The 13,770-nt window shown below is 40.6% G+C and overlaps 1 protein-coding gene across 1 annotated transcript in view; it reads right to left on the reverse strand.

Moving 5' to 3' along the window:
- Positions 1–1,498: 1,498 nt before the first annotated feature.
- The window catches only part of FHIT (fragile histidine triad), a gene marked incomplete at its 5' end in the record, with an annotated part of 131,827 nt that continues 119,555 nt past the window's right edge, over positions 1,499–13,770 (reverse strand). Inside the window, one exon of the mRNA XM_010019498.1 lies at positions 1,499–1,600. Within this exon, the coding sequence (XP_010017800.1) occupies positions 1,499–1,600 (102 nt within the window). The remainder of the gene's footprint in view (positions 1,601–13,770) is intronic.

The raw sequence follows: 13,770 nt of genomic DNA on the forward strand, positions 1-13,770 counted from the left end.
GAACATTTGATTGATATGTGGGGATTTAATTCCATTTCCCTTCGAGAATCTCTGCAGAAAAGCATTTCAAATTCCATTTCTAATGAGATGAAAATAAAAAATTCCAAAACCTACCAGATAGATAATGGGGAAAAACATCACACTGGGATAGGGATGTGCCATTTTATCCTAAGTACTGTTCATTTGCTGCTGTGCTATAGATGAAGAACTACATAATGCCTCTGTTAGTAAAGACTGCTTACACATGTATTACCTAAGGATATGCTCCTTCTGGCCATTTTTGAGAATCATATTTCTGAGAAGGTGAATAACGAGTGCCTAAACACAAATCCAGCAACCACCATGGGAAGTCCACTGTGTAGTCCAAACCCTGGAGGTTCCAAGGTCCCTGATGCAGAGGACAAGTTTCCCTCCCAGATAGGAATTACGTGTGTTAAACAGCTTTGTGCCAGTCCACAGAAGCATTGGCACAGCTAATTTGACTGGAGAAGACAAGAGCATGGTCATCAGACAAGAAAAGAGTCTGATGAACTCAAACGGAGATGACGAAACGGCACAGGAGATGAGAGCTGCCACGTAAGTGTGCCATGCACACATCCTATAGTTCAGCTCAAGATTTATCAAGCTGGGCTTCAAGCAGTGAGTCACAGGCAGAGGGGAGGGATATTTATGGAATTTCAGTTCTTCAGAGGAAAAAATATGAGAGTCAGAAATCACAGAGAAAAGAGAGTGCTGGATGATGGCAAACAACATATGGGAGACAGAGGAGAGGGAGCTGTTGGCATCATTGCTGCAGCGTTCGTCCCAGTGTAACTTGTCTTGATCTCTGGGGGCCAGTTCCTTTCTACTGAAAAAAAATCTGGCTTCTGGGACTCCAGGTACAAAACGAAAACCTCGCAATTTCTAGAGCACCAATGTTAGCATTTACCAAGTGTTTCCTCTTTCCTATTTTTCTCTGCAAATCTTTTACTTTGAGGGCTAGCACAAAACTTAGCAGAACAAGCAGTTTTCCAGCAGGCTTAATTCTGAAAGTTAAACTGATGAGATGATTTAAGATTTGACAGATAAAGTTAGCATTTGCTTATCCACTCTATAGGCTGAATTCTGCTGAGACTTTTTACGTAAAGGTCTGTATATATATATATATATATATATCTATCTATATCTGAGCATACACAGAAACACCGCAATTTTTCTGTTCTAAAGACAGAGGGAGGATATGTTAGGTTAGACATTTCTCTTAAGTAACTGCTGCTGATTCCGATTTCCAGATATGTTATTTTTTGCTGTCTGGAAACTAAAGGCTCTAGATTGGTGCTGATTTGTTCAAGAAGGAGCATGTTATTTTAGCCACCATTGTAGTTTTGTGTCCTTTCAGGCACAACACAAACCTAAGAATTTCTTTTGTTTCATATTCCCCCTCTGTCCTCAAGAAGCCTATGGAGGATTGAAGAGATTTGTGTGTTGCAGGAATAAATCAATGTGTAAATCATTACCTCTAATTTTCCTGAAAATACTTCTTCAGGATTGCTGCTTCAGCTGCCATTTCTTCTTCTGTCCTCCACTTGTCAGGGGAATCCTCTTTGTCGTGTCGCTGCAACTTTTATTGAGGGAGAAAGAAGGAAAAAGAAGTCTGTTATTTTTTTCCCCAGTTTTATTGTCAAATTCAGGGCATGCCTGTATGCAACCCATCTAACTGTTCCATGTGTCTGTGGGATGGAACGACCTGGTGATGAAGAGAAGAAGCGTGAAGGTTACCAGTTTAGAGTGGTGACAGTAGTTAACTGATTCTGATGGATGATTCTGATGATAACTCAAGGTGCCAGGATAAATGATAGGTAGTGACAGAGTTCACCTTTGTGAGTTGATGGTGAGATACCTTGTGAGTCTTGGATGCAAAGCTGGTAGGTAGGGTAATAGGAAAACAAACACACTTGGGTATTCTGAAGTGCCCATTACATAAGTGGAGTGAGCGAGGCAGGAGCTGCCTGGACACCTTGTCAGAAATCTATTTTAAATCTTCTCTCTAGCTTTTCCCTCTGCCCATGGGGCCACCTTTCCCATCAAAGACCTGTTGTGATAACAAGGCCCTGTTGCAGCTGTTTCCCACTGGCAGCTCATATCAGTAGTTTTCAGAAGAGATACATTCCCTCCCTGCCTGCAAGTTATTAGTCCTTCCTTGCCCTTGCTGAAAGTGAGACACATCCCTGGTCTAGAAACAAAACCTGTTATTTTACGCATAACGATGATTTAATGCAGGAAAAGATAAGAAGTATGTGAAAAATATAATTTTTGCATCTAGCTTGCATAATACACTCACAAAAGTAAGTTAAGTTCTATCTCACATACAGTAAGCATTAACTGATATTATCCCAGACATCATGATTTCAAATACATCCTTTGCCCTTCCAGAAGAAGGTAGAAGCTGGTGGGTTTGCTGACCTCCAGAAGAAAGGAGTTCTATTTTATGTCAAATATAACACACCAGCACTTGAATGACTATTTGTATACATGTCCATCCAAAGGCTGCCTGACACTCATCATCAAGGGAATTTACAACATACAGCAGAAACATTTGCATTAATGGCTTAAGTACTGAGATTTCCAGTGTGTCTCTGGGTACAGAGCACAGATTGTATTAACAGCATCAGTGCTTCCGGGGAACATTATAATATCGACTTTTTGTTGATGTCACAAAGTTGGAAACTAATGAATTTACACCTGGACAAATTTTAGTACAGAAGATAAAGCAGTGAAAAAAACAAAGATGAAGCAGTACTCAACCTGCCAAACACACTTCATCACTGTCTATGGCATGTTTAGCAATAAACTAGGATTGTTAGCATACATCCAACTCACAAATACTTTTATTTGTGCTGCATTTCTTCTACTCCGAATTTTGCTGCCAGCTATAGTCCTATGTAGTTTTACATTCTGCAGCACAGATTTCTCCCTGCTCAGCAGATGAACTGCATTAGAAAGCTATTTCCTTTCATGCCAATACGATACAGTAGCTGTAGGCAAATTAGAGTGTATTACTGTTTGACTAGCAGAGGACTAATCTTCATTGTTACATTAGCTCTAGGTGTGTTATAAATCCACCTTGTAATAATGCTACAGAATTAGAAAGGAAGATTTAGAAGCCAGGAACTGGTTCAGTGTATACACTGTCAACACACACCCTTTGTGTCCACGTGCACAGCGTCACCCGCGGTATCACCTATACAGTGTATAGGTACCACAGCTGAGCTGGCAATGAGAGGGAGTTATAGGAAAGAACATACATCATCCTGTACTTTCCATGGACTGTAAGCACTTACGCTTCACAAGAGGATGCAACCAGGCCAAGCCAAGTGGTGGTAAATCAATTGTCTGTCTGAGGTGTGAGCTGTTTCTCTAAAAAAGCAATATCTTGCTCATTCGACCTAGCATCAGCAGGAGATACAGCAGACAACAGCTAGAAGGCAAGGGAGGGCAGCCCTTGTTCCCCAAGGTCGCCTTATTTAACGTGCAAGAAGTGCTTTTAGTGACGTGATTTGGCTGCTGTTCTCCCTTGCTATCCTGTTTCTGTGCAACCCAAGTGAGAGCTGGCTCCAGGATGAGACTAGTAAAGTGCAGGTTTGACTTGTACTTTTATTTTCATTTTCCCTGATCAAAGAAACTGAAGTGAACAGTAATAAGAAGGCATATCCTGAAAAGGCTGTTCTTGTTGTCTAAATTAAAACTGTGTGAAGTCACAGACCATGGTGACTTCTCAAAGCCAGCAAAGGAGAAGGTTTCCTTTGCTACATAACTGTTAACCTTTAAAAATAATCAATCTTTGACTTAAGGTTAAAACAGATATATGGGGAGCAGCAATGAATTCTGAAACTTGCCAAGAAACGCAACATACTTCAGCAGCCCTGGCTCTTAGTACACAGCCTGCAGTACCAACACAGCAAGCACCAGCCTGTCATGAAGTGCTTAACACAGCGTTACCATTCTCTGCTGTTCACAAACCTCTCAACTGAAAAGATGTATCCGCATTTCTTGGTATCTGTCTGGACAGCAATTCCTCCTGCAGGACATGGCAGAGGGGCTGAGAGGGGAGTCTGCCTACACACAGCCCTGCATTGCCACGGACTAGAGAAAATACTAGTGTATGAAACCTTTTCTGTAGAGCTCAGAGATAGTTATTTTAAAACTGCTGGTACTTGGCCTGTTTTCATCAGAGACAAGATATTCTACTGCAAAACTCAGGAAGCCTCAAATTCTCTGAGGCCAAACCCTCCATTGTATTACAGCAGTGTCTCGAAAGCACAAGCATTAACAAAAAGGTAAGCAACCAGATAAGCATAGTTCAGATTGCTCTGAAAGGAGTGGATGAGATGAGAGAGTATGAACATTTCTTTGAGACAATCCCTATTAATCTTTTTCTTTTAATATTCTGAACAAGCACCAAGACACACATTTGTCAATTGTCTAATTGCAGCTGCCCAGCAAATTACACACTGTATCTGCTCCACATTCAAGCACCGAGACTCTTGTTTATAACTTAGTACATCATCTTGCCTTGCAGTACAAATAAATGCACTATTTCTAAGATATGCCCTTCTTCAAGCAGATCATTACTGATGTCTGACTTCTTGGGCTTCCTGATAAATTATCCTCTTCTTTCACCTCAAGCAGAAAATGTTCTTCCACCAATAATCTATGACTGTCAGTCTTGATTACTTGTAAACAGCGGAGCTCTTTGAATATTTCTGCTTGTGAAAAGTGTTCATTTTCTCACTCCTGTCTCCCAGTGTGAGATGCTGGCAGACCTGACAGCTGTGCTTTATGTTATTGTATTAAAGTTGTTAGTGCTGCAGAATGGTCTACGTTTTTATCCCTGCAATTCTTAAGGGAAACACAATATTGTTTTATAACACATTCACATTGGGGAACCTCTCCTTCTTGCCCTTTGCGGAGGAGCCCAAAATTCTCAATGCAACAGATTATAGGGGATCTGGGTCTATGACTGCCTGTTGTTTGAAGTAACATCTATATTATGGTTTGCTCTACTGATGCAATAATACCAGCAGAAAAACAACCTGGTTAAATATAGAGCTCTAGCCAAAAGTATTGGGAAAAAAGCTTTTATGATATTCAGCACTATTCTCACTCCCCATGAATATTTACTGTTGATAGTTAGGAGTTTATAACCTCCAATGTGTTTAACTGAAAGAAGAAAATATAGTGATGGAGAGTAATTACACCAAACTGCAGCAACACAACAAAACTCAGTTGCTTCAGCAATTATAAAATATAGTCTTATGAAAACCAGCAGCTAACAAAACCCCCATGAATTTCTGCTAGCAGTTTGGATCAGGCATTAGGCATTACCCAGCTGCTGGTGTCCATTATTATCAATACACCTTGGAATACCCAAGCATCTTTTCCATGCTTAATTCCCACACTTCATTGAAATCTACAGAGTGATATTTCAGCATCAGATTAACATGTAAACCATGAGGAGGCTGCAGGTCTCATCTGCTCTCTCCAGTGGCAACCCTTTTTTCCAGAGACTGGAGATGAAAATAAGCTCAGGCTGATACTCCTACCTCTTCCTCTTCCTTTGCCCTCCTCCCCCTGGTCTTGTTCTCCTTGCTCTTTCCTCCTACCCTGTGATATCTTGCCTTTCACTTGTCTTTATATTTAGCATATATCCTCATAGTAAGACTTCATTTCTACCCCCTCTTTCCCCCATAACATAATTAAATGTGACATTTACTGCTATTGTCAGTACCTCCTGCTATGCTCTATCCTCCCCTCACCCTCTGCTGTCTTGCTGAAGGGAGTGTGAGTTTTTTGGTGGGCAGCCTCCTCTGCCAACTCCGCGCCTCCTGTCTCCATCTCATTTGCCTTCAGTTGTGGCTTAAGTCTTCACTTACTTAACCAGCAGTGTAAGATGAAAGAATAATGGATGAAGCACAATGGTTTCACAAAGCAGTTTCTCAGGGATGCTGCAATCACATGGTCCTAAATTCAGTTTTACCTGCCTAGGGGTAATCATTGCAGGAGCTCTCAGCCCTCGGACTCCCCAAGAAAAGGCAAAAAACCAGGCAGAGAACAACTGTGGCATGTTCCCCCTTGACCACCTAAGAGACCACCTGCAAGTTATTGTGAGATATGGTGCAAGAGACCTGTTTCTAAGCCCCTATTACCATTTTCCCTACTCCACAGCCCAAGCAGATCAGTTAGTTCAGTGCTTCCCACATCCCTGGGCCTGTCTCTATATTTAACTACAGCTGTAAGGCTGCTGTAATTTAATTGCTCTAATTTACAGTGAACACTGCAGAAAAAACCCACATCCTATAATTTTCTCATCTGCTGACTTTGCTTAAGATTCTGTATCATACCAATATCTGCATGAATCGGAAATCCCTGATTTTGGTGTGGCTTTTTACTTGCTGTATTAAGTTTGAGTTATTTAAGGAGATGAAGCAGCAGTTCCCTGCATTCTATGAGACACCATTTTTTAACTCTCTACTGGAAAACCATTCTCCAAATGTTTCAGCACTTCTACATGAAATAAGCTGCTACCTCCCAGCTGCTGCTATTGCTGCAAAGCATATATCCCATTGGAAAACCTCAGTTTATCAAAGCTTCAGAGAATAGTGTTGTTTTTCCTCCTATCAACTCTATGTCATAGTGGCTGAAAATATTTTTTCAGGTTTATTGTTGTGCTTTGGGGAAAGACTTGAACCTTACACTTCATACAGACATATGAGTAACTGCACCCTTTGTACCAAAGCACTTAGATGAGGAGAATTTTGTGGAAACACACATAAAGGTTAAATAAACCCCTTAAGCGTATGTGTTTAAGAGCTTTGCTAAAATAAACCCTGCAAATGCTACTTTATAACAATTCTGCATACAAAAATGAGAAGAAAAAAGAATAAATATAAAAAGGCACCCTAAGAAATTTTCTTTTGAAAGTACAAAAGACAAGTAAAGCCCACGAGCAGAACGACAATTGTATGGAAAACACATTTGCCATTTGGTGCAATATTTAGATTGCACTCTGAAGAGCTCAAGTCTTGACAGACTTCCAGTTTGGCTCCAATGGAGCTAAAATTCTTGGAAAGTGAGCACACTACAACAAAAATACTTGAAGGAATAGCCACTGGGGCAAGAAGTCCTGCCAAAGACTTGGACAACTGCTACTTACAACCTGATACAAATCCAGGCAAGAATCCATAAAGGTGTTTGGCTACATTTTCATTATGTCCAACTCCTAGTTAGCAGATAATGTTAACAACACACCTGGGAAAAAAAGGTAGATGATTGTGGGGAGCTTCCTAACAACATTGCCTAGAAAGAGGTAGAGAAATGTGTTACATTGATGACATTGTCATTTCTTACCCCAGTTTCTATGTGATAATGTTGGAGGAAACATTATCCTGTGTTCACAGCCTGCCATGCAACAGTACTCATTTGGAAAAAGGCTGGTTTTAATCAAGAAAAAGCACTTTAATCAGGGATAGAGTCACTGATTCAAAAATTTCATGCAGGTGCATGTGTTACTTGACTGAAAGCCTTTTCCCAAAAGGTCAGAGCTGCAGAGCAACGTGCATGTCCCACTCCAAGAGCAGAGATAACCTTGAGGTGCATGTATCAGGCTGATGTATTCTGGCTCCCGACACAGGGAGTTTCAAAGTCAGAACTTCCCCTGCTAATCTTCTTAACTTTAGACAAATATTTGCCATACCCTGAGCACACTCCATAAGACTCACGACGTGCCAAGGAAGACACTTGTGTTAGGGAGGTTCATTTGCTTTCTTTGTGTTCTTCTGCCAGCACAAAGTGTATCAGCTGCAGGTCTTATGGCATCGGTACAGAACCTGTTCAGTGGGCAGGAGCATGTGAGCATTCCCCCATCTCCTGGGGGGAGTGTCACCCTCCTCACCACATCTCTAGGAGCTGCAGGAAGAGCCCTCAACAGTGAAAACAGAAACAGATTTCTTCTCTGGGGAATTAGCTTATTCCCATTAAACAAATCCACATCCTCATCCACACTTTCTGAAATTAAGAGAAAAACAATGTGTCCCGGAGTAACTCATACTCTGAGTCACTCTCTACACTGACTGTAGGAGGACTTTAAGGAGACTTCAGATGTCTAAAATGACACATATCACATGCTTGAGGCAAACCACTCAAAGCCTGCTTTTATGTGTGTTTCTCAGGGGACCCCTCACCCACCAATAGGCCTTCACAGGATGTCCCTGTCTGCTTTCCACACAGCACTCAGGATCACAGCACTCCTGGATGAAGCTACATCCCCCCCCCAGGATGACCTTTTCCACAGGCATCCCTCAAACACTTCTTTAGCTTTCAGCCTTGCACACACAAGGCTACCTTGCCTCCGAGATTGCCTCCCAGGGATTTAAGCAGCCAATACCCTCTAGTAAGTAGGTACTAAAATAGGTTGAAGAATAAATTGCTCTCATTTAACATTCACTGCAAAAAATACAGCTGCATTTATTATGCAGCATATTGTTTTATATACTGTTTTGTTATAATAAGTCATGTTTAAAATGTCATGACATTTAAATCAACAGCAGTAAGAGGGAAATGCTGAAAAAAGAGCAAGATGATCAAAAAGGATTTGAAAAATCCGAGTGAAACATCATGGGCCAAACACCCTCCTTATAGTAAAAATAAAGTCACAAGGGAGCTTAAAACTCACAGATGAGAAACCTATTGTAGAGAAACCCACTCTGCCCTCCAGGTCTCTGTGTTGTTACCAGGTCCAGTGGCCAAGGAATGGGGACCACCACCAACAGCTGGGGTTGGATATGGCTTGGGTACCTGCAGCAAAACCCTCTTGCAGGTTTAGTTGCCCTTTGCCACTGAGCCACTGCAATACTCTGGAAAACTACATCCTTGTGACTTCTTAATGTCATTTGCAAGTGAGGAGCTTTATTTCAATGCCTGTGCTAAGTCATATGAATGAACTTTACATATAATATAAAAGCTTACTTTAATACTTCTTCATGGCCTTTGAGGAGACACAGAGACTGTCCACCACTGATGATCTGCATGCACAGTGGCAGGTTTTCACCAGAAAGACTTTTAATGTTGAAAAGAAAATAGGTTGGACCAGAGGAGCTGCTCTATTCCTGCAGATTCAGTGCTCATTTTTTTATATCAAGCCTGGACCTGTATGCCAGCATCCTTCACTACTGCCTCCATGCTCCCTCACCCCCCACACCAAGGGGAAAAACACCTGCAACAACAAAACAGATGGCAATGCAATGAAACGTTAAACCCAATCCCAATACCTGAGCTGTACCAGGAATGTTTCACTGAGGCACAGGGTAGAAAAGACAACAATATGACCTTTCCTACCATCTTAAGGGATATCTTGTAATTGCTATAGGCACACTGAAGACACACAAGAGGGAGACCAAGACTATTTAAAAGAAGCTGTGTATGTTTTTAAAAATTAGTATCTCAATGTTCCCATTATAACCTGCCAATATGAATGACATTTACTCTTGCTCTGAGAAATGAAAGAAACTCTAAAAGACAGACTGCATTAAGAGTATATTGATATTCCGCTGACCTAGTGGCATAAGAACCAGACAAGTTTTGTCAAGGGCAAATACCCCAGAGTCTGCAAATTCATCTCTTAAAGTAGCAGCAAAGGGAAGAAAATATCTTCTATGTCTAGAATATTTATAAAACCCAGCAGAGGCTCCTGCTTCTTGATGTTATGATGGCAACGGGTGGCACAAGACCCAGACAGGGGAGCAGAATTGGAGATTTCAGATGGTCAATCACCCTCTTCCAGTTTTTCCACTCACTTAATATTGCCATAAAACTTCCTGTGTAAGTTCTCTTAAGATACATCACATGGGATTTTGCCCAAGTAATTTTTTTTCCTTTTATATGCAGTTCACAAAAATGTTACCTACAGCAGAATATGGTCCAAGACTCTTTGGAATGGATGGATGCAGGAGGTGTGAACTACGCAAAAGGCCCCTGCATTGTCTTCCCAGACAATGGAAGAAGAGGGAAAATGGGGAACAGTTTGGTATTGTTCAAGCAAGCTCCTTCATCCCTCAGATGAACCTCAACTCATACACTGAATCAAGCCACAAACAAGGGGCCCAATGCAGGAGCCTTTATTTACTTGATGGAACTCAGACTGGGATAAGAGTGGCTTTTTCAGGGGGTGGAGGGGCACAGGCTGCCTTCACTTTGAAGAGGAGGAATCTATTTGCTCCTCTTCCAAGCTGCAGTGTTGGCCTTCTGTTCGAATTCTTTTTCTGGGGAATAAGTTGTACCCACATAACACCCACAGTGGAGAACAGAGATAGCATGATAGCCAGGGAATATAACATTCCGCAATTAATATTGGCAAAGGGACTGAATTTGGGGAGAAATAATTTTAGCTGGCTACATGTTGCAGTTAATTAAGGGTGAGAGCTTCTACTAGTAGGAAGGTGTTTTTGATTAAAATACAGTGAAAAATCTTATTAAAGTGCCTAGGAAAAAACAGTTGCCATCATCCATGCTACAATCCCCCAGACATCCCCATGGTTCTATATAGGAACTATGAATTGACAGTATTTGTGTAACAATTATTTAATATGGAAATTGCTTTCATTGACAATTTCCAGCAGATATGAATAAAACACGTGGCTCAGCTAAGAAGAGTTGTACGTTGCTCCAGAAGCCCAGTCAACTACTTGGGGATTAAACACTGTGAGAATGGATCTAGCATGGGCTTGCTTCATCTTAATTTGCCAGACTAGGAATTTGCAGGTTTCCCACTCATTCTTCAGGAGGGAGTTGATTGGGGAATAGGTTGTACAGTCACACACTTTGTGGAGGACTTGCAAAATCACTTTATTCATCTAGACACAATTTGAAGTCAGAGCAAGGTACCTTGCAAGCCAGAACATATTCCACAGAAGGTCTACTGCTACATTTCTTTCTCCTTTCTGTCTTATTTGCTCTTAACTAGCCTTCAAGCAAAGTTCACAAAAAATATCATGTTCTCAATCTTTCTCCAGGTTCTTCCTGTGCACATACTGAGGTGTACAAAGGTGCACAAGCTCTTCTCATTCGTTCTGACCCGTAAGCATTATTACATTATGTTTAATTGCAGGAGACAGTGTCTTCACAGCTTTATTTCTCATATGACATCTTGTGAATTGCTTTTAAGAAAAGCCATTTACACGACTCCCATATATATGTAAACTAGTACTCTAATGTCATTCTTGTTTGCACGTACCCTTGTATTCATGTCAGCTAATCCAAAAGCAAAAAGCAAGTGGCCCTTCATGTATTTCAGTTAGGAAACAGCAGCATGGATTTTCATAAAACAAAAGTTTGACTGATACTATGCAAAATCTGTTCCTCTGGAAAACTGGAATCTTGCCCATCATCTTCCACAAAGTTCACTATCTTTGTCAGTGCTCATCTACTTGACTTCTTAATTGTCTGTGCTCACTGGCTGTATCAAATAGAGTTTTCTTTTTGCTTTTGCTCACTGTGTATTACATCCTTTAATCGGTATATATAATTACTTACCACAATCTGCCATGCCAGATTTTCTAAGCATTAGTCTAATTAACTTAAGCTTGATAATTATGTTTCAGATATCATAACAGTATGCAAAGAACTGGCAGATTATGCTGTTGGTTTAGCTGTTTCTGATAACATTTTTCTCCTATTCTTACTTTTCACTTTTTCCCCTTTGCTTTTTCTCTTTTTGTACAGGGTGGGAGCACAAGAGGGACTGCTGTTCTGTTTAAATGACTGGAAGGTTCTCTGACAGCAAAAGCTGGCTGTTTCTAGTAACAAGTCATCAAGTAAACCAACGCCAATGAGAACAGATCCAAAATGCAAAGATTTCCTCTTTTTATAGGACTAGAAGATAAATATGTCACCAAAGAAAGAAACCTGAGCTTCCAATAGTGGAAACTGTAGAGGATTCAAGTGCAAACACCTACAGCACTTACTGGCAAACTATGAAAGCACTCAGACTTTCCACAGGTCTCCAGCCTGAGCTATTCTAATTATATGCCTGTTGGCAACAGCATGTCACCAGGGAGGAATAAATAAGTGATAACATGCATGAGATCTGGCACACACACTTTTCCAGCACAGAAAGATCATCCTTCACCAAGTGATGCAGGCCACCTGAGCAAATGAAATATGCAAGCCTGAGACCCCAGGTAAATAGCTGCAGAGGACATATGTGTCATACAAATAAGTAAAGGAAAGCAAAAGAAACCTGCAACAGGCTTTAGATTCATATTTGGCTTTATGATTTAAAACAACATTTCTTTTCACTTTTGCCAAACTCATTTGAGTATTCTGCTTTTACATTGGAGAATGTATCCTGCATTGCTTGGTTTGCCTTTCTCCTGGGTGAGGGCAGGGATAACGTGTCCCACGACATCAAATGGCCTCTGCCCAGTGGGAGATGGGATAGAGCCAGGAAGACCAGACCTCCTCTCCCGGCTCCCAAGACCATGGATCTTGGCTTGCTGATCCTGTCCACAAGCCACATTGATGTTCCAATGGCACCCAGACAAACTTGTTTGAATTTTGGATGCAATGGTACATGAGTGCTGTCAAGCCCACTCAGAGAACAAAAGACTTTGTATTTGCTCTAGAGTTACTAGCGAGGATTTAATCAGCTATGAAACACTGAAACACTGAAAGACTGCTCCTATTTTTAAACACAGATTTTATGGATACAGAGTCAGGGACAGGCAGTTCCTCTTGCTCAAGTTCCCCTCATTCAAGCCCTTATTTTCAGGTGACTGCAGGGCTCTCACCCTTGACAGAAAACATTACCAGCAGTCAAGAAAATAATCAGGGTGGGCAGTACATAAATAAGCATAAAGTAAATCTGAATATTAGTAATTAGCATTTGATTCAATCAGACTAAAAGTGTCAGACCACTGTAGCAGCGATGCCTTGATGCCTTATAGGAACCTATTTAACATTCCAATTATCTTTAATGAATTAACCTCAAAGTATGGTTGAGGTGTAACATCCCAAGAATCTCTTTGCTCATCTACAGTCCACTTGCAACTAATTTCAGTTCACAAGCCTACCACAATTAACATTTTTCTTCATTTCACACATGAGTAACTGCAGTACTGAAATATGCACTCCTCTCCCAAATTTAATAGCTGGGATACTTCCATTTTTTTATTCTATAAATGAAGGAAAATAGTTTCCTGCTACTATCTCGAACCAATTAAAATTCTTTTTATATTGGCTTTGCATCTCTTCAATATATGTATGAAGCAAAAAGGTCCCACATTTTTCACATAGTAATTACTTGGAATTGATTAGCTATGCAGCACTCTAAAGACAAAGGGGTTTACATTTAGCAAATTTTAAAGTTTGGCTTATATCTTCCATCACTGGGGTTTTTAAAGAATGTTTTTTGGTTAAATGTTTTATATTAGGAAAGAAAACTCCAACAATATAATTTAATTATCTGACTTAATAAGAAATGGGAAAAGTGCAAATGTATTGATAGGCCTGGAAGGAAAGGAGAACACACTGCTTTATTAATTACAATTACACAAATAGTTATTGTAAATTAAAGACTATTTTCCTATAGTACACCTTGTACCTTCTGTAGCACAGGTACAATGGCAGATACTCTTACTGCATGTTCTCAAATCGTTATGAAATGCCTCTAAGAAATTGAGAGTGGTCAATAGCTTCCTATCTGCATAACAGGGCAACTGCTGGATCTCATGACTCTTT

This window comes from Nestor notabilis, unplaced genomic scaffold, assembly GCF_000696875.1.
Source record: "Nestor notabilis isolate BGI_N333 unplaced genomic scaffold, ASM69687v1 scaffold2890, whole genome shotgun sequence".
NCBI classification, from domain to species: domain Eukaryota; kingdom Metazoa; phylum Chordata; class Aves; order Psittaciformes; family Psittacidae; genus Nestor; species Nestor notabilis.